At 39.4% G+C, this 19,697-nt stretch overlaps 3 protein-coding genes across 6 annotated transcripts; 1 reads left to right on the forward strand and 2 right to left on the reverse strand.

Annotated features, from left to right (window-relative positions):
* The first annotated feature begins 325 nt into the window (after nucleotides 1-325).
* On the forward strand, nucleotides 326-7,519 carry rab23 (RAB23, member RAS oncogene family). The gene is made up of 7 exons (XM_086045269.1): nucleotides 326-650; nucleotides 2,563-2,799; nucleotides 2,873-2,958; nucleotides 4,260-4,416; nucleotides 4,526-4,608; nucleotides 5,142-5,234; nucleotides 5,350-7,519. Exons 2-7 carry the CDS (start codon nucleotides 2,645-2,647, stop codon nucleotides 5,481-5,483), a joined length of 708 nt encoding a protein of 235 aa, XP_085901395.1. The 5' UTR covers nucleotides 326-650; nucleotides 2,563-2,644; the 3' UTR covers nucleotides 5,484-7,519.
* A 934-nt stretch (nucleotides 7,520-8,453) lies between these two features.
* Nucleotides 8,454-9,972, reverse strand: bag2 (BCL2 associated athanogene 2). The gene is made up of 3 exons (XM_086045270.1): nucleotides 9,674-9,972; nucleotides 9,437-9,546; nucleotides 8,454-9,106 (listed from the first exon to the last, which is right to left on the reverse strand). The coding sequence occupies exons 1-3, from the start codon at nucleotides 9,793-9,795 to the stop codon at nucleotides 8,712-8,714; spliced, it is 627 nt and encodes a 208-aa protein (XP_085901396.1). The 5' UTR covers nucleotides 9,796-9,972; the 3' UTR covers nucleotides 8,454-8,711.
* Nucleotides 9,973-11,400: 1,428 nt separating this feature from the next.
* On the reverse strand, nucleotides 11,401-18,733 carry znf451 (zinc finger protein 451). Of its 4 annotated transcripts, none has more exons than XM_086045266.1 (14): nucleotides 18,429-18,733; nucleotides 17,566-17,620; nucleotides 17,309-17,392; nucleotides 17,111-17,224; nucleotides 16,771-16,873; nucleotides 16,433-16,580; nucleotides 16,232-16,358; nucleotides 15,993-16,152; nucleotides 15,681-15,828; nucleotides 13,329-14,782; nucleotides 12,584-12,676; nucleotides 11,987-12,049; nucleotides 11,809-11,883; nucleotides 11,401-11,569 (listed from the first exon to the last, which is right to left on the reverse strand). In XM_086045266.1, the coding sequence occupies exons 2-13, from the start codon at nucleotides 17,614-17,616 to the stop codon at nucleotides 11,843-11,845; spliced, it is 2,586 nt and encodes an 861-aa protein (XP_085901392.1). In that variant the 5' UTR covers nucleotides 17,617-17,620; nucleotides 18,429-18,733; the 3' UTR covers nucleotides 11,401-11,569; nucleotides 11,809-11,842. The 4 variants fall into 4 exon arrangements, with proteins under 4 accessions (XP_085901392.1, XP_085901391.1, XP_085901393.1 ...); XM_086045265.1 differs by having other exon boundaries at nucleotides 17,566-17,616; nucleotides 18,429-18,732; XM_086045267.1 differs by lacking the exon at nucleotides 18,429-18,733 and adding an exon at nucleotides 17,936-18,019 and having other exon boundaries at nucleotides 17,566-17,616.
* Nucleotides 18,734-19,697: the final 964 nt, after the last annotated feature.

Here is a 19,697-nt window from a genome sequence, read left to right on the forward strand (position 1 = left end):
ATATTGTATACTGTTTCGTATTGTTTATTACAGAACATTTATTATTATTATTATTATTATTATTATTGTTATTATTATTATTATTATTGGTGGAAGTGCTGTATTTGGTGAAGAGGGGAATAAAGGTTTAAATCGACATACATCTTGTTTGTAATTAGTGTTTCTGAAATCCGCTATCAGCTAAATAACAAAATAGGCAATGTGGGCTGTTAAAATGACATTTAAGTACATTTGTGTCTAAAAACTACAACTGCCCCCATGAGCCTCGAGCGCTGACGTAATATCACTCAGGCTCTGCTGCCTAGCAACAAACATTAGCGAGTTAGCAATGCGACCTAGCCACTCTCGTGCGCTACGTAGCTAGCACGCAGCAGCCAGGGCTTGCGTATGGGTGGTGATGAAGAATTTTCATCCAGGCAAATGGCAGTAATATTAATCTGACATCGACGCTGACCTTGCTGCATTTGGTGTTAGGAGGCTTCGCTCATTGTGCATTTGTAGTAGTCATTCGTAAGACGACACTATCAAGAGGGGCATGTTTTTTTCCTAGCTGAAAAGGACCGAGGCGACCAAGTCATTTTGGCGTAAATAGTCACTTTCTTCTAAAGACAGTTCATCTGATGTTGTTCAAAACACGGGCGTTTTTTCAGGTAAGCAATGCGTTTTATTCTGGTTAGGTTTTCCTTTACTTGTCAGCCCGTTGGCCAGCAGGACTACGCAAGCAGCTGCTGGCCACTTTAGAGCCCCTTATGGACTAGAAGAGGTGAAGCTACAGGCGTGTGAGCGCATGACGACAGACAAGAGCGGGGTGTGGACGCAGCACAAGTCAATTAATCGATTTAATCCTATCGTGTTTGGCATTAATTGTAACGTTATCTTTTAGGGCCTGGGTGAGGTAAAGATTGTGTTCAGATGTGTGGTCGTAAAGCTGAACAGATGCCATCTTCTACTAGCCAGTGGTACTTAAATGGCAAAACCAAAATCCTTTTCTGAGTAAATATGTATGGCAGTATTTTGTTTTAAAGAAATGTTACCACACTCCACAAGCATAAATCTTATGTAATGTTTTAGGAAGTGCTGTTGTTTTGATACTGTATCTCACTCACTGATCTCAGCACTTCCATGGTTGCACCATATCATTAGATTCAATACAAGAGCTGTATTGGAAAAATGCGCTTTGCAAAGAGATCGTCATGCTCAGTCTTGCAACCCATCACTCCGTAAAGTAGGCCTGTTTGTATATTGCCACATTCTCTTTTAGTTAAACAACTGTTTCCACTTACTTTTATTGAGCCAATTAAGGCACGTTTTACCTTAGAAAAAGTCATGTCAAATTAGGTCTCGAACATTGTGTCTAAATTGTTGTTGTTTGTTTGTTTGTTCGCTTGCTTGTTTGTTTGTTTTAGCAGCCTGCAGAAATACCAAACATTATCCTTTGACATGGCCCTTAAAAAGGTGTGGTGATGTGGGCAGTGTTGAAAATATGGCTGCTGAAAAAGTGCAGAACATGAGTGTTGGGGACTGCCATTACTTCTATTCATAAAGCTTTTCTAAATATGCCAAGACACACATTTACAGCTAAAATAGCAACAGAATTTGTGTGCAGAATAAATATAATACAGTCTCAGAAACAAACATGGCTTCCTCCATTTGTGTCTCTCGATTGTTGATTTTGACGATGGTACACTAACCATTTCCAGAGTATTCTTTGTTTCTGTTGATGCGAAGGTTTTTTTTTTTTTTTTCTTAAGACAATGATTCTGTCACTATCCACTGTCTTCGATGTTGAATCACTAAGTTTGAGTCGTCTGTAAAAAGAAGCCAAGTAGAAAGTTGCCCTGTTTCACCTGTGTTTGTCCTCAGAATTTAAATTTAAATATTTTTCTACTTGTGAGCGGAATCCTAACAGGCTATTGGACACCTTGGGCATGCTGTCAGTGTCCACTGAAAACAGCTTTCCCTCAATATGTTGTTTAACATTACACCCATGCAGCAGCCGCATGCCTGTCACAGACCAAGTTGCCATGTGGAGTCTGCAGCCTGTAGTGTCGATAGCAGAATAAACACACCAGACAGCTTCTTCAAACAAGCCCACTGTAAAATTTAGAGCCATTCCAAGCAGGCTCACATTGGATTGACTCCCTCTGAACTCTCTAATTCCTTGTGGTTATTTTATAGGGCTAAATTAATCTCCAAAGGTCTGGAGGATGAACCCACAGTTTTGAATTGTGGCTTGAACTGAAAAAGCAATAGCTTTAATAATTTTTCGTGCTCAGCCGTGCGGGGAGAGCAATTAGCAAGATATTTGAAACCTTGGCTTGTCGGCCTTGCATCACACTGTCCCGCATGTGTTCGGGTTGGAGGTTGAAGAACAACATTATTCATTATTCAAATTATATATCATAATTATACTTAGCTATTTAGAAAAAAAAAATCAAAATTCACACCACAGAAATAAACTTGCACAGATATGCTCACTCATACAGCGCCTATGGGGTGTCACTGTTCAACTCTACCTTTTTAATACTGTACAGTCAATTTCTTCAAATGTGTACATTTCAGGGGTTGTATGTGTATGTGTCACATTGGTGAATAAGCGCTCCATCGACGTCAAAGTGACACGAGCAACTGGGGCGGCGCAACCATGCTGGAGGAGGACATGGAAGTGGCCATCAAGGTGGTCGTGGTGGGCAACGGTGCTGTGGGAAAGTCCAGCATGATCCAGCGCTACTGCAAGGGTGTCTTCACCAAGGACTACAAAAAGACCATCGGAGTGGACTTCCTCGAAAGGCAGATCATGTGGGTGACAAGAGACCTTGATGTAGGCTGATGTCACGGTGACTCATTTCATTCTCTGTCCCGCTGGTTTTAGTGTTAACGACGAAGATGTTCGCCTTATGTTGTGGGACACCGCTGGGCAGGAGGAGTTTGACGCCATCACTAAGGCGTACTACCGCGGTAAGGAAGCACCATTCAAAACAGCTTATTTAATAAAGGTAAAAACATGTTAATTCTGCTAGTAGTTTGCAGTAGGGATAGGTGATTATGGAAAACAATTATAATCATGATCGTTTTGATTGCTATTGAAATCACGATTAATAAAAAAAAAAAAGATTATTCATTGATTTCAAAACTTAGTATTGATTTAGCTACCAAAACTCAACTACCGGTACTCAAAACTACTACTACCATGTGCATTCATACTTGTACATTGAATATTTTTTTCTTGAACACTCTTATTCTTTTTTGTCAAGTACAAAATGACCTTGTAAATATCATGCGAATACACGGTTCAGGAAATGAATTGGTAGAATTCAGGCCTCTTGCATTTTCATTCTGCTGCATCCATACCTTTTTGCCACATTGCATCTTTTCACACATTCAAAGCGTGAATAAGCATCTCCCTTATTTCTTTATTGTCTTTATTTTGTTGTTCTATTTTTATTTTGAAAACTCTTTGGACTTACTGAGCTAGCAGGGGACCTTGGATATTGTATTTGGTGCCATATTATTAGGAAATGTGTGTGACAATATAAAATTCATTAAATGCTTGAAAACTCAACTTTAAATATAACTTGAAAGAACAACCAGAAAATAAAAGGGTAACCAAGCAAAATTATAAAATAGATTACGATTATTACACTCCACGATTACAAAATTGGCAGAATCGTAAAAACGATTATTAATATGCTTTTATATCCAAGTTTGTTTGCATAAGGAAATCATACTTGAATTTATAAATTTGCACCCTTTTTGTCTTATAATAACTAATTTGAAAGCTTTGTTCGGTCCAAAAGGAACTTACATAGTGTTTCAACGAAATGTATTTGTCCTTATATTTTTATGGTTATAAATGTTCTTGTTTTGTACCAAAAAAATAAATGATCGTTTTGAATAGTAGTGATTTCAATTATTACCAAAATAATCGTGATTGATATTTTTTTCATAATCGAGCAACTCGAAATTAGTGTATGACTTTCCTATTCAGGCAGGGCTTTGGTGGCACCTTAGGGCATTTTTAGAAAGAGCACAGTATCTATGAAGTTGCCGCTTGTCATTCTGAGCGCCAGTCACATTATCTTTTTTAATTCGGCTCTTTGGATGTAATTGCAAGAAGATTGCACAGGTTTCCCTAATGAAGTGTCCGTTGGGTGTTAAATTCAATCCACAAAGCAAATCTCCTGTGACACTGTTCCGACAATATGCAGGTGTTGAGATGAAATTATGTATGGCACCTGGCGGTGTGTTTAACTTTACAGGCGCCCAAGCGTGCGTGCTGGTGTTCTCCACCACAGACAGAGATTCTTATCTGGCTATCGACAATTGGAAGGAGAAGATTGAAGCAGAGGTGGGAGATATTCCCACAGTTCTTGTGCAGAATAAAATCGACCTCCTAGAAGAAACGGTTATTAAAAAGTGAGTTGTTTCTCATGCATGTCAACAGTAACACACATGGATTTGAAGAATAAATCATGTTCATTGGAATTCTTATTCCAGTTTACAGTATTCTTTATTTGTCTTGCAGCGAGGAAGCGGAAGGCTTGGCCAAGAGGCTTAAATTGAGATTTTACCGAGCTTCGGTAAAAGAAGATTTGAATGTCACAGAGGGTAAGTTATTGAAAATGTAATCTAATGTGGTATAAATTGTCCAAAAGGTCATATTGACTTTAAAATGAACATGTTGATCACATTGAAAATCATCAATTAAAACAACCACATAGGGGGGAACAGATTAAGTATCATTTCTGTTCAGTTCAATATGAAAATATGAAAATGTCATTTGAGATACGAGTTTTGTCACAAATGAATTAAACTCATATCTCAGGGCATCGCTGTATAAGGAGAAGTTAACCCGAGTATAATAAAACTAATAATATAAAGTATATTGCTCAACGGTTGAAGAGTCTGCAACATGAAGTTATTTGTACAGTGAAACTGTCACTAAGTGGCATTATAACTTATTGAAAGTGATTTGGATCAGTCTGTCAAAATACAAAAAGCAAAACACACTTTGTGTTATTGCTATAGGCATATCAGAGTTTTGAGCTTAAAAATGTTTAAAAAAAAAAAAAATTAAACATTTTTCATGCTTAAACAAGTACTAATACTGTGGGGGGGTTGTAATGACAATTGGTTTGCAGTGTTTAAGTACTTAGCAGAGAGGTATCTCCAACAACTCAAACAGCAAACAGCAGAGGAGACAGAGGCGGTACACTCAACAAGCAATAAAATAGGTAAGAAACTTTACTGTGAGGGTGTGTGTGTGTGTGTGTGTGTGTGTGTGCGTGTGTGTGCGTGTGCTTTTTATTCATTTTTTTTGCTTCACCCACATGGCATCATTGCACCCAGGAGTTTTTAATACCACAAGTAGTAATCCGAGCAACCAGAGCTCCAGCAACGGCAGAGAAGTCATCACACTGCGACCAAACAAACAAAGGACCAAGAAGAGTAAAAACCCATTCGGGAGCTGCAGCCTCCTCTAGACAGCAGTTACTTTTTTTTTTTTTCTTTTTTTTTTGCTGACCATCCACAGGTAGCCTCAGAAACCAAAGTGCAAAGACTGGAAGTCACCTCGTTACACTAATCTCATCTTTAATCTCCTTATTAAATTTTTCCCACCCATATTGATGGGAATTTCATCTCTATAATCTTGAACAATGGCTCCACTTTTGCTGTGCACATACAATCTCATGTTTACCGCCGCAGGTTTTTTTTTTTTTTTTCAATAAAATAGAATATATAATACAAGGTAATCATTCTATTATGAAACAATTCAGATCTGATAGCAGGCCAAAAAGGATGTCCACCTGTCCAGAATGTTTTGGATGTATGTGAAAGATTTGACAAATTGAATAGGATAATTCATCATTTTCATCAGGAGGTAGATAAACCATTATACTAGATATCAGATGTCTGGTGGGATAGATGGTTGTAATCTGTTATTTCAAAGAATGTTTTCCCAATGACATCATACCATCCCCCCAATACAATAATTTGCAATTATCCATATTTTACTGCACTTAATCCTACAGATTTCAGATGCACATCTTTGTATGTATTCTAGAGGGCAAACTGAGTATTTTATCACTCTCACTAGGTTATGATTTGTTTTTCCTGTAAAAAAATTCAGCGGCTGGTTAAATGTATTTTTATACAAATCACTAAAGTGTTGAGTGATATTTTGAAGTGTTAACGGCTTCCTGGTGCCAATTATTTACTGTCTTAACGGAGCAGAGGTTTGAATGTAACCGTCAAATAATCTGTCGTGTTAACATATAACCAAAAATGATTATGTGTACTTTACTGTCCACTCATAAATTTCTTAACCAAATTTGAGCTCTTTGGCGTTTAACAGGAGGCAGACACACTTGAGTTTCTCAAGTCACACTCAGCTATACGACGTTGTTGTTTTGAATTGCTGTTATTGACGTAATGTTTAATTTGGGATGATTTTTAAGTCACTCGTTACATTGTGAGTCATCAATGTTGTCTGACTTGCCTTGCAGACATCACGGACAACATTTTGATTATTATTTTTTAATCTCATACAGTATATTGTTTGGGTGTACTTGTTTTCATGCTGCTCTTTTGTAATTGGAACATCAAGATGCACAGTTGAAAATTGGGAAGAAAATAAAATCAGGACTGTAAGGTTTCTTATAACATGCTTGGGCATCCTGGAATATTTGACAAAAATTCAAATACTTGGCTATTAAAAGAGATTCCTAGTTTGTGCTAAGACATTTGAAACTCTGGGTTGTTTTATCTCTCGCACTAGTCTAACAAGCACAAAGTGACACAAGGTGTTGTAGAAAAGTCTCCTGTTAAATATCGTAATGTGAAAACATCTCTAAACTTCCTTCTTCATTGTATTTAAATGAATTTATAATACATTGGCGAATTACACATGCATGCATATTGTTTTTGTTCCTTTGGAACTGATATTCGCATGTATGATGGTATCCAACATTCACATATTTTGGACAGTGCTATTGAAAGCAAAGAAAAGTGGTATAATTGTGTTGCATGCATAAGCCTTTTCTTAAACGGATCAGTGAATGTTCTGTTTTGGTTGCAAAGCCACAATGCCTTAACCATGTTTACATCATTGTCCATTGACCTCAAGGAAAAATATTTTAGTCCCCTGAAAATGGCCTGCACATCACATTTGTACATAATCAATACTTAATTTTGCCTTTTTGTTTATTAACCGAATGGGCTTCATGCACTTTATCATTAAAATGACAACATTTGAGTAACCAAGAAACGGGAATTAAAATGAATCATAGTTTTGTGCTGTCACTCAGGTGTTGTATGAATTTCTGTGTTGCTTTCTTTTTTCTTTTTTTTTCTCACATTAAAAAAAAACAAAAAAAAAACATGTTTGGTTTGTCTTTGACAAAAACGAATCATTGTGCATTTTTCGTTCTAACAAATGTAACCTGAATTGTGCCACACAGCTGTGCTCCAGCTGTCATGGTGTAGTAGGGAGAAGTGAAATAAATGAATCTTTACTTTGTTCACAGGCTCGCTTTTTTAATGTTGGTCAGAAAAACATCCCTGCAAATACAAATGTTATGGTCTCCAATATTAGAGCAAAACTTTATATGTGAATATACAAGTGCTGGCACATGGAGTATTTTATTTGTTTTCAAAAAACCTCAATCTGAACTGTTTGCAAAAGTAATTGTTCCCTCAAGGCCCACTTTGGCTTGTTCATTATTTGGCACTTCATTTTCAACCCACTCTAAATGTCTTCAGCCATTGGAACTAGATTTGAGGGAGTAGGATTTTAGTTGAAAATTGTTGGCAAAGTACCTGAGCTGTAACTAACAGGACAATGGATCTTCTACAAAGAGGTATGTCGACAAGGGACGCAATAAATAATTTGTTGTTTTCCAATACTGTACTCCTTTGTGCTCTTCAGAGTATTTTTCAAATGTGCATATTTTCACTAACATCAATAGAGATTTCAAATAGATTTGCAAAATGTTATCCTTGTGAATATCGGTTCCGGGTAGAGAGAGAGGTTACCTTTCACATTTTGCATATAAATGTTTTAATTCCTGAGTGTGACGATCACATGGAAATTATGACGGAAGAGATGTGAATTTTGACCCCAGGTGCCTTCTTCTGTTATTCAAGATCAAGACTACAGTAACCCCTGTGATGTTTAGGAATGGGTCTGACAGACCTCCTGACAAGAATCATACAAATCAAATTATCCTTTAAAGATTTTTCTTTAAATAAAATAATGATAATTGATTTGTAAGAAACTGAGTAGACTTGTAGAAAGCATTTGGAATTGGAGTTTCCCCTCAAATAGTGGCCTCCTCTCTCGTAAACACCTTGCTCGTTATAACACCAAGGACTATGCAGCTCACTAATGCCATCAAAACTACTCCCTGAAATTTAAATCAATATGACAACAGTTGTTGAAGAGAAAGGCTGCCTTTAACTTGTTTATACTGGTTTTATTGACTTGTGCACACATAAACAGCTCCATGCAAACAAATCCTCAGTTTAAAGCGACTCGTATCGCCTTCGTGCATTGAGGTAGTGGAGTTAAATCTCAAGATTCTAATTAACTGTGTCAAATATTTCACGCTGCTGTGGTGGTGGTTTTGGCCCCAAGGTACACAATATGTATGTATCACATATCAGAGTTTGCTTAAGACAATGGAGGACATTTTAGGTTTTGGTGACAAGTCCTACTGACTGCCGTTGGTTTTTGGCTCCTCTGATTTCTGGTGATCCATGATCTTTATATTCTTCTCTGCATTTCCAACGTTCCTCAGCAGCATTTCCAGCCTTCTCTTGATCTTCTTCTGGTCCTCCAGAGCACAACTGATCACAATGACTTGGAACTTCTGGTCGATGGGTACGAGCGGCGCCTCCGTCAGGCAGGCCGAGTGCAAGGCGAGGAGCCGCTGCCTCGATTCGGCCATGTCGACCAGAAGCTTCTTCACGATTTCGTCAATGATGGACGTGGCCTTGCGCAGGGCATCCTCTTGCTGGCTGTTCCTGATGGTGCCCACGTTGATCTCCACCGACAACGTGCGGCCCATTAGTCGGTCTGCTGTCAAAGTCAACTCTTCTTTCTCTCCTGAAAAAGAAGAATGTTGTAGAATTGACACCAAGGGATGGAATCATTGCCACTGTTACTGTTGTGTTGTAACCAGAGGCATGTTTTGAGACAATTATGCAAAGTCTGTTATTGGAGCCTGCAAGTTCCATGTCGGTGGACCTTGGAAGGCACAAAAGAGCACTACGGGTCTTCTGATTTTTATTTTTCCTTGGCAACACACCCACATTGAGGTCCAAAATAACCCATTGTACACAATGTGAAAATGGAACACACAAACTCACAACTGAAGGACAGAAATAAAACACAATAAAACAAGTGTCCAACAAGTGGAAGTCAGAGTGAGATCACCGGCACTGATGTTATGCATTTCTTGACTGTTCTGTAAGGATTGAATCATTTCCAGGATGTACTCCCTTTCCTGCTCCATGGCCGAGGCTGTTTCGCGTAGCGCCTCCACCCTGACACACGTACACACATTTGCAAAAAGATGAATTAGCACCACAAAGCACATACAGTACAGTACTTTTACAAGCTAACAATAATTGACATTCAGCAAAACGGTACCGTACGTAGTCCACTTGTTACCTAATCTCCAGCTGATCCAAATTCGTCAAAAGTTGTCCGGCCCGGTCCGCCATGGACATAGTCCTGTTGAACTTGCCGCCTGACACTTCGTTGAGTTTCGCTTGTATTTTGGCCTGGGCCATTGTGGTGGGTGGCCGACTGTGTAAAAATAATCTCAATCTTTTCTAAGTGATCTGCTCGGCAAGGAGTGCTCACTGCTCAGAGTACGGTGGGATACGTCGGAGCAGCAAGTTGTTGTGTCCAGCTGACTGCCCAAGGGAGCATTGCCAAACATGGACACGGACTTCCTCTGCTGTACTTCGCCGAAGTTTCTCGAAGAGTCCCGAATAGACGATTACCAAACCGGGGTCCGGGGCCAAGGGGTCACTGACAACAAAGTCTTATTGTAGTATTTAATTTTTTGTATGCATATTATTTACTAATAATAACAATAACAGATGACGCCGCCACAATTATAATTATAATTATAATCAAATACAACTAATAGCACTAACAATAAATCAGGGACGGGAAATAAATGTGTATGTATGTAAACAAAACTCTAATAATGGAATATTTATAAGCTTTGAAAGTCGCATGAAAGTTCGAAAAAAAAAAAATACGCTGCAGAGCAGTGAGCAGCTTTGTTTGTACCATTACAAGCAAGCAAGCTAGATTATATACTGAGGTAAATTGGTAACAAAACCAAATCCCACACATGGGTTAAGCACAATTCTAAAAAGGTATGTTTGGCACAAACACGACACTGGTTGTTTCTTTAGATGGAACTGGGGTCTTAGACAAGGTGAAGGAATCATTAAGTGTCCGAAAAAGTAGTCATTGCTAGTACAAAACTTTCATACTTATGATAGAAGCAAGCAAAAACTGAACAGGAAAAGCCTGCTGGAACATCAGAACTTTATTTTGGGGTAAAACACTTGACACCAAATTCCAAATTATGCAAATGATATATATTCCTCTGATTTTCATAATAGTCAACCCAAAAGACACTCAGCAGAAATTTAGAGTTATCAACTTTTAGAGTATAATTTTCATGTTTTTTTAACACAACTCTCAGTGATAGTTTTTTTTCCTCCAAAAATGCTTAAAATTCACTGTTCCAAATTACTATGCACAACAGTTTAAACATAGTTTAGAGGATGTAAAGAACTAAAAATTGTCATTAATTGGATTAGCAGAATCATATTTACTGAATTAAAAGTCATTTCAATCAAAAACATCTGAACAGGTCAAGTTACGTTTTAACACGGGACCACTAATTTGATAGCAGCTTCGCTATTTTTGCAATCCATTGAACTGGTGGGTTTTTGAACAGTTTCGGCTTGAATTTCTTTACAGGATGTCAGCATAGAGGTGCCGTGTGGATCTGAATTACTGCCCACCCAGGGAGGCCTGAGGTTCTTTTCCATAACAAATAAAAATCACCATTTAAAATGTCTACTTGGTTTATCTTTGTTTGATGATCCCATTAAAGTGGGGAAAGTACAAATAAAGAAGGACAAATGTTTTTTCACAGAAATGTATGCGGTAGTGGATGAGTGTGTAACACATTAAACATAGAGGACAGACACAGTTTAGGCTGCTAACTAGAATACTAACATCTGCTTAACTTGCTGAAGCTTCAAGAAATAATCCCAATAGACCATTGATGTGAAGCAGCTGTAATTACACAGCACTTCCACTTTAACTGGTGTATCACACACAATTACCAGCCGATATCCAATGGATCTCATTAGTTTCTTTTATTTCCACCCAATGAAGGTGTTTAGCAGTTCCATTCACAGAGAAACAATACTTCATTCTTACTCCTGCTTCTGGAGGATGGCTGTAAACGGGAATCAGTCCTTGGGTTGGAGGTGTCCTTGAGGGTGCGTGAAATGCACTGGATTTTGAGTGCTGTAATACAAACAGGTGTGGAACAGAATGTGACGAAATAAGTACTCTTTGGTTGCAGTCGTTGTTGCCATAAACAGTGGTGTGTGTGTTAACGCTTTAAAGGCACAAACAACACTTCACATATTTCCCAATCAGACATGACTATGATGTGCTGTACTGTTTCTAGGGTAACTTAAGAAACACATAAAATCATGGAATATCATTTATTTGACATCAAGAAAATAACTCAAGTGCAAAACCTCTCGTTAGTGACAATGTGCGAAAAGATGCTCCTCAGAAGTCCAAAAGGCTTCTTTGAAGAGCTTCTTCGAACTCTGTAAAACATTTTAAAAACAGGCAGCATTAAGTATTAAAGTTAACAACGAACGTGTCTCACATACTGTGTGGATCCCGCCGTCCATGGTTTCAGTTACATACCTGCTGACTCTCGGTCTTCTGTGCTCAAAGCCAGTGCTTCTTTCACCTTTTCGTCAGATTCATCTGTGGAGGAAGACAATAATACATGAAACACCATAGCATCTCCGTCCATTTTCTGTACCGCCTCTCTTTAATCTGTATTCTCGACTAGGAAAGACGCAAAAATGATTCAAGTGGGTTACATGTGTAATTGACAATCAGGCAAAAATGATCATTTTCCTTTTGTTGAGATCAAAAGATTCTCAGATATCTTTAAAGGAGAAGTCAACCCAAAAATGTTCTTGACAATATGTCCACTAGTCTAAACAATGCATTCTGACTAATATTGTGTTTATGGACTAGGAGTTAAGCAGCAAAAGCCACCGATTTTTATACATTTTGGGGCATTTTGTCACTTTCTTTCGACTGAAAATGACATCATAGTTCCCCAAACGTAATACTAATCAGCAGAGATAGGAATTCCGTCCCTGGGATGGAACGGTCAATAAGAACACATTTGCATCACAATTTAATCATCGTGAAGATGCTGAAAATGGTTATGTGTGTACCCCCATACTGGGAAAACCATATTGGAAAGCAGTAGAACGCTGTATTTACCTGGTGATCGAGAGCCATGCGGGGTTTGATGCATATTCTGATCGACATCCATCTCAGTCGGCTCATTTTCAAACACAACAGTTTCTAGTGTGTCTGCAGGGAAAAAAATACTTCACTTTAAATTAACCAAGTGCGAGGGATTTGTAAAACTGATTGTTGGTTTGGAATAAATGTTAGTTGACTAATTAATCGAGTGCACTACTTCGCCGCAACCAGCAGAAGTGTTGTCGATTCGGTCTCAACTACTTTACGGTCTAAAGAACAGCACGGTCTTTGTGAAGTTGAACTACAGCCACACTCAACAATATTCTTCCACATAAAACAGTAGAAAAAGGAGTTCGGAACATTAAGAGAGCTTTTCTCATCCTGTTAAAAATAATATCTAGCTCATTTGAAATGTTCCATCTTGTTGCAAATTGCAGCATTTGTGAATTCCCCATGGAGATTTTCTTTTGGGAACTATGCTCCATCATTGCTACAAAAGCTTTATTTTTCACAATTTTTGTTCAGATCAAATTAAAGTATTGCTTTCCTTGTATCTTAGTGTCAGGAACTATGTTGAAGTGTAGAAGCTTCATTTAGAAAAAAAAAAAAAAAAGGAACGCTTTACAGCCACCTTCTGGAATCTATAATTACAAACCTTTCTAGGGTGGAACATCACCCATGAATACCCATGTTCACTGTTGCGAAAAAAGTTAACAAATAAGTAAAGAAAAATGTCAACAATGATGTGAAAGTGACATACCATTTCGCTGTGCTTTGACCTCAACATCATGCAGCGTTTGGGGTTCTTTTGCGCTGTCTTTCCTGCAGGTCCTGGAGCTCACGCACGGCTCCAACGCACAGTGCTGGGAATGATGGTGATTATGGAACTTCGGAACATCCCAGAAGCGTTGCTTGCAAGTTTGGCATTCTACTTCAAAGGTCTTGTCCAAGTTCAACGCAGCGTGCGTGGTGTTAACGTGAGCCTTGATCTGAGCATAGGAGGGCACGCAAAGAGCGCAAGGACCGCACACGTACTGGCAGAGACCTTCGGAGGCCAGTGTCTTCATGCAGCGCGTGTAGGCGGCTTTCATTTCATCTCTGTTCTTCTCCGAGTTCATGCAGGGACACGACTCCGCAGGCGTAATACTCACAGCGGGCTGAACGAGATCGTGGTTGCCGATACAGTAGTAGTCGTTACTGTGCAGGCTTTCGTAGTGGTGCATAAACTCCCCTTCAGAGTCAAACTGCATGCTGTCGCAGAGGCCGCAGAAGTAGGCGCTCTTCACCTGCCCGTCGTGCTCGTTGGCGCAATGGCGCCGCACGGTGGACTCCTTGAAGAACTTCTGCGGGCAGTGGCCGCACTTGAACCTCTGGAAGCTGTGGCTGCTCAGGTCGCCGCAGTGTTTGCGGACGGCGGCCTCAGAGTCAAACACGTCCTCGCACATCCTGCACATCCAAGTCGGCGCCGCGCTCCAAGAGGAGGACGCCGCCGCCTCCTCTGCGATGGGCTGAATCGCGGACTTGGAGGAGGTGCACGGGTCCATTTTGCTGTTGCTGCTGGTCGACGGCTGGGCATCCTCAGGCACATCCTGTTCAGTGAAGAAGGTGTGCCCGGCGTGCGTGTCCAACACGTGTGACATGATATCTTCCAGGCGAGGCATTTCAACTTTGCACTTGCGGCAGTAGAAAAAAAAATTGGAGAGATGCGCACTCCCGTGAAAGCGACACATGTGCAAGCGGGTGATGGAAGATTCTCCCATGCGTTTGCCGCACACACCGCATTGGTAAAAGATTTGGTTCACAGCTAAGAGGTGATTACTGGCTGAGGCTTCCTCCGAGAAACTCATACCACACTCGCAGAACCATGCCGTCGTGCGGCTTATTTTTTTCCGTTTGACGGGTATCTTTTCATACTCGCTCTTCGTCTTGCTGTTTCTATGAATTGGTGTTCCAGAGTTGGGAATTTCCTCCTTGTGATTAGCCCAGTACCTGTGTTTTTTTGCATTAAACCTGCCATACTGAAGAAGAGCTTGCTCCATGGTCCTGTTGAGCGCCACCTCATGTTGGGTGTCTTCTTTGTGACGTTCCACTTCTGTTTGGCTCATGAAGATTAAACAGCAGCGGGAGCACTGGCCTCGCACTTGCAGTTGTTTCACTACCTGCACCACTGTCACATCCGCCTTGGCCACTGCACTGCCATGTCTGCAGTTCACACTACGGAAAGAACGGTACAGCAAATTAAGATGTGGAAACAAATCCTTAAACTCAAAACCAAGGTTCATACTCTTACAGCATTTTTTTACACCAACAGGAATATAAAGCAGACCTTGACATACAGACAGGTTTATGTACATACATTTTTTTTGCCATTACCACTAAGACCTGACTGGTTTGTATTTTTTCAGGTCGCTGTTGATATTTGGCAGAAAAAAAAAAAACATCTGAAAAAAGATTCATATAAAATTTTTAAAAAAAAAAACATAAAATCGAGTAACTTTATTTTTGAACCCTTAAAACAACAAAGACATGAACTACAGGCAGAACATTTGACTGTTCACACTACTTTGATGTTAACTATTTGTTTACTATTACAAAAGTAATAGTAATAGTAGAGTAGTTTTCAAGTAGAAAAACATGCACAAAAGCTTTAGTGTTAGCTGCTTGAATCATAAAATATGCCTTTCAAATCCTACTGATTCATGCTCAGTAATACACAAAAAAAAGTGACAAGATGTATCCATCTATTTTATTGCACGGTCACTATCAATTAAATTGGACACCACGATTTGACGCGTAAACTCCTCGGTCATCGTGAAATAAACATAAGAGTTCATTAAACATTTTACCATTGTATTTTAAAGTGAAAGAACTAAACTTCAGATTTGAGTTTCTAAAGTAGTTCCAGCTGCAGCATAAAGTGAAGTACAAGTTGTATATTCGCATGTACCTAGTGGACTCAAAAATGTAATGACCAAATCAGATTTTTTTTTCAGCCAATGTAGCAGGATGGACATTGTGTTGTAATTTCTTTCTGTCAGTTTATTGCTAAACTTTTTTTTTGAAACATGCATTTTAAGAGTATGGCCTAAAAAAAACAAAAAAAAAAACATACTTAAAGTGAGCTTGAGCTGCCTGATGCGAAGTCAGCACTGTATGACAAAAAGAGCATTGGACGGTGAATGGAGTGTCCCTGCACAAGGCAATAAGGCGATTCTTGGCGTGCTGTGGAACCGGAACTGGCACCACTTCTCTTTTGGTGTCTTTAAGAAATAGAATGTAAAACAAAAAAAAATGTTTTCACTGGCAAGACACCTCATCAGCAACCTGATAAGACAGATTATATATTTAGCTACTTCAAGGCCAGAAGATGCTTGATCATGTACGTGCAGAGGTTCTGGTATAGACGCGTATGAAGAAGTCTCACCATTCATAGTGAGGGACTCAGTGAAGTGTTTTTTTGCTGCCATGTGCTGAAGACATTCGTCCCGCAAGTTGAAGAGGAGGTAGCAGGCAGGACAGGCAAAGCACACAATGCACTGGTAGCTCTGAGACATGCAGTGACCCTCGGGCTGAGATGAGGACACCTAAGAAATGAAAACATTTGTTTCATTGATGGAGTTCAATATAGGAGGAGGTTTTCACGAGTTGCTATAATGGTGAAACCTTAGATTCAAGATGTGCCTGCCACTCTTCTTTGGTCGGAAAATGACGACAACAGGCCACACAGGCAAAAAGCAAAGGGGAACTTCCCTTAAGACTGATGGTTGGATCACAAGGTGAGTGGTCAAATCTACACACAAAAAAAAATGAACAAAATATCCACATTTGCACAAAAATGTAAACCCCCCAAAAACAGCACCAAACCTTTTCAGATGTCCTACAAGGAGAGACGCATTATCATAAACACGACAGCAGTTAATTACAGGACACGTGTGTTTAGTCGAAGTGTTTATGGGGAGAACAGGTCTGCGTTGACGTTTTGAACCAGAACTGATCATTCCAGGACGGAGATCTGGGGGGGAAAGAAAGAAAAAAAAAAAAGATGGAGGTTCAATAAAATGTGTCAGAAGGTAAATCAATTGGAAACTATGACCACAAAAAATTGTGTAACTCGGGTGCACATTTATTTAATGAGGTTGATGGTTATATCATTGAGCGCAATGAGGAGATGATCAATTTTTGTTTTCAGATGCATAACATACCTGGCATTTTTAGCCACATGTCCACACAGCGCTTTGCCTCAAGATTTGTTCCATTTGTCGCAATCTCCTGCTGTCTATGAACTCTTTGTTGTATTAGTTTCTCCTGAATAGAAGAGTCATGACATTTTGCATCAGAATATACAAAGCACTATGCAGGAATACAAATATTTATTTTACACAGAACTGTACAGTTTCATTTAGGGATTCCAATCATTATCCTGAACTCAAATCTACTGTACTACTGGTCCAACCGAGGTGCTCAATAAGTCACTGGCATGGATACAGGAGCTCAGAACATTCAAATATGACCAATTCATCACATTTAATTGTTTTCCCCTACCTTGAATGCTTTACATTTATCCGCTCTTTCCTGCTTCTCCAGAGCCACCTGCTGTGCCAGTCTATCCAGAGTAGATTCAACATGTGCCTTTTGACGGTTGATTTTATCCTCGAGCTTCAGGAGCATAAAGGCAATGAATCAATCATATTTGACATCTTTACCACCTAGTTGTGACGCATATTAAGTTTGGACGCCCACCGTCTCTGATGAGGACAAACAGCCCTCTTCTTCACTGTCGCTCAGCAGATCAACACACTCCAGCACTGGCCTGAGTTGGCCTTCCTGTGGAAAGTACAAGGAAACTTCTCATTAGACATACATTTAAAAACCGTTTAAAACAATGTGTCTGAATCACGCAATTTTATGAGCCTTACAGATGGTGAGATGTGTACAATATTTATTACATATTGTACTATGATACGGTTTCGGACACTTAAGAATGATGTGTGACTTACAGATACAAACTCCACGTCTTCCAACCCATCTTCTTTATTTGGAGAAGACATCTATCTGGAAAAAAACGACAGCATATACAAGTGGGACCAGGAACTACCAGATCTAGCACAAAGATAATCAAAGACTTCAAATATAGCATGTTTGTTGACTAAATTTGCATTAGCGTGAATAATCGCCAACTGTTAGATTACACATACATATTCATCAAACTGAACTGAAGATTAATTATTGTTTGGTTACAATGCTGTCATGGGATTTGACAAATACATACAGCTGTCGTTTTAGCCTATGTTAAAATGCCTTTAGTGCAGATTTAGCCTTACGATGCAAGAGCTTCTAAAATAGACAAACATGAATATGCAACACTACAATGAAGGGCGACGGACAACGCAGCTGACAAGTGGCGTGAAATCAGTAGTGTAACCCCGTCCTCTGGCCTGAAAAGGCTTTTGCTAACGGTCTGTGACTTCATGGATCCTGCGCCCCGGTAGTTTTATTTTTTGCAGTCCTGTGTTTTTGCAGAGATACCAAAGCCCGCTAAAGGCAGCACCGAGTTAATACGTGATTCAACACTACTTAGCATATGGCAGAAGAAGAAGGGGGAAAACGCGCCCTAAAGTGCAAATTTAATTTCAGGTTCATCGTGCAATCACAGCGTTGACGCAAATCGCATTTCTTATCTTAATTCTTTCTTGACGCCATTATGAAGCTTTATAACTAGCAGAGGGAGCTGTCTTCACAGCGACACAAGCAAAATGTTGGAATCGATCGAAATGTGGAGCTGGGAGCTCACTTTTACGATTGGAACCCCATTGTTTACTTGTATGGGGTATGACGTAAAACAGCAAACAACAACGTTTACCTTTTTGCTTGTACTTCGATTTTGGTGACTTATCTCTCTCCCACTGTGTAGTCTTGTTGGCTAGCCGTAACGCATGCCAAACTCCGCGAGATACGTCACAGTGACTTTAAGCAGTACCACTCATTCTTCTACGCCGCATGTCCTGCGCGGGCGGTGTTTGTGTCTGTTTAGAGGCTAAAAAAAAACAAAACAGTACCGTTATCTTTCACGTTAATGTGAGACGTGTCATGGATAGATTCCATTCGAAACTATTTCATTTTTTCGATAATGCGCGCACACGATGGATTGACGGATGGATATTATGAGGACCTTGCAGCAGCTGTGCCATACGCAGGGCGCATCCGTGTGGAGGGACGGATAAATGCATGTGCCCATTTTTGCTTAAGGTTTTGTATGCAAGCCAGTTTGGGGAAAAAGTGGAGTGAGTCACATTATTGTTTAAGAATTTGTGTCGTATTTTATTGTTAATTTTATGTCATACTCTGCTCAGTACATTTTGTTTTTTTAATTTTTAATTTTACATTCAAGTAATGTTATTGTTTGTTTCACTAGTGGCGTAGTTTAATTCTTTATCACTTGGAATGTTGTGTAAAATAAACCCGTACTCATTAGAATCCTTCAGGGATAAATCCAACAATGGATGATGAATAATCAATTTAATTGCAGGCGCATTAATACCAGATTTATTATAGCTGCGTAATTTCCGCAAAAGTCATCTATAGGTTGTAATTTGATTGTGCAGTTATACTTAATGTAGACTGATACTGTATATAAAGATTGTATTTGGGTATGTCCAATTACCAATTGTGAGAAATTGGTAAAAGGCCTGGTTTTCACTGACCATTTGTGATTAAAACCTACGGTACATCCAACCTTTAAATTGGCATTCATAAATGCAATTCATTGTATTTTTTATAAATAAATCTATGTGCACCAGAACAGTGACATCAAGTTAGAAACAAACAAACAAACTGATTATATATTCTTTTGTATCATCAATAAAGACATTGACAGTATTCTCAACCTGGATGTGAAGACTGCCCATGAAATGAAAATAAGTATCAAAAATATTTGACTTAGACTGCAGGAACCGAGGGCAGCACAGTGACCTAGCGGTTAGCACACCTGCTTAACAGCTCTTGGTTCAAAACTCTGCTCGGGCCTTCAAATGTGACATTTGCATGTTTCCTCCATGCTTCCATTTTTTTTTTCTGGGTGCTCCGGTTTTCTCTTGTGTTCAAAAAACATGTGTCTTAGGTTAATTGGAGA

This window comes from Filicampus tigris, chromosome 11, assembly GCF_054856515.1.
Source record: "Filicampus tigris isolate MCC_2025a chromosome 11, RoL_Ftig_1.0, whole genome shotgun sequence".
In the NCBI taxonomy this organism is placed as follows: Eukaryota; Metazoa; Chordata; class Actinopteri; order Syngnathiformes; family Syngnathidae; genus Filicampus; species Filicampus tigris.

Excerpts from the sequence above, each read along its gene's own strand:
- rab23 (XM_086045269.1), top strand. The coding sequence starts at position 2,645 with ATGCTGGAGGAGGACATGGAAGTGGCCATCAAGGTGGTCGTGGTGGGC. Across the intron at positions 4,417-4,525 it reads GAAGAAACGGTTATTAAAAA|CGAGGAAGCGGAAGGCTTGG; the intron begins GTGAGTTGTTTC and ends TTTGTCTTGCAG. Across the intron at positions 5,235-5,349 it reads CTCAACAAGCAATAAAATAG|GAGTTTTTAATACCACAAGT; the intron begins GTAAGAAACTTT and ends CATTGCACCCAG.
- bag2 (XM_086045270.1), bottom strand. The coding sequence starts at position 9,795 with ATGGCCCAGGCCAAAATACAAGCGAAACTCAACGAAGTGTCAGGCGGC. Across the intron at positions 9,547-9,673 it reads TTGGATCAGCTGGAGATTAG|GGTGGAGGCGCTACGCGAAA; the intron begins GTAACAAGTGGA and ends TACGTGTGTCAG. Across the intron at positions 9,107-9,436 it reads AATGCATAACATCAGTGCCG|GAGAGAAAGAAGAGTTGACT; the intron begins GTGATCTCACTC and ends CTTCTTTTTCAG.
- znf451 (XM_086045266.1), bottom strand. The coding sequence starts at position 17,616 with ATGTCTTCTCCAAATAAAGAAGATGGGTTGGAAGACGTGGAGTTTGTA. Across the intron at positions 16,581-16,770 it reads CATGTGGCTAAAAATGCCAG|ATCTCCGTCCTGGAATGATC; the intron begins GTATGTTATGCA and ends TTTCCCCCCCAG. Across the intron at positions 11,884-11,986 it reads AGAAGACCGAGAGTCAGCAG|AGTTCGAAGAAGCTCTTCAA; the intron begins GTATGTAACTGA and ends AATGTTTTACAG.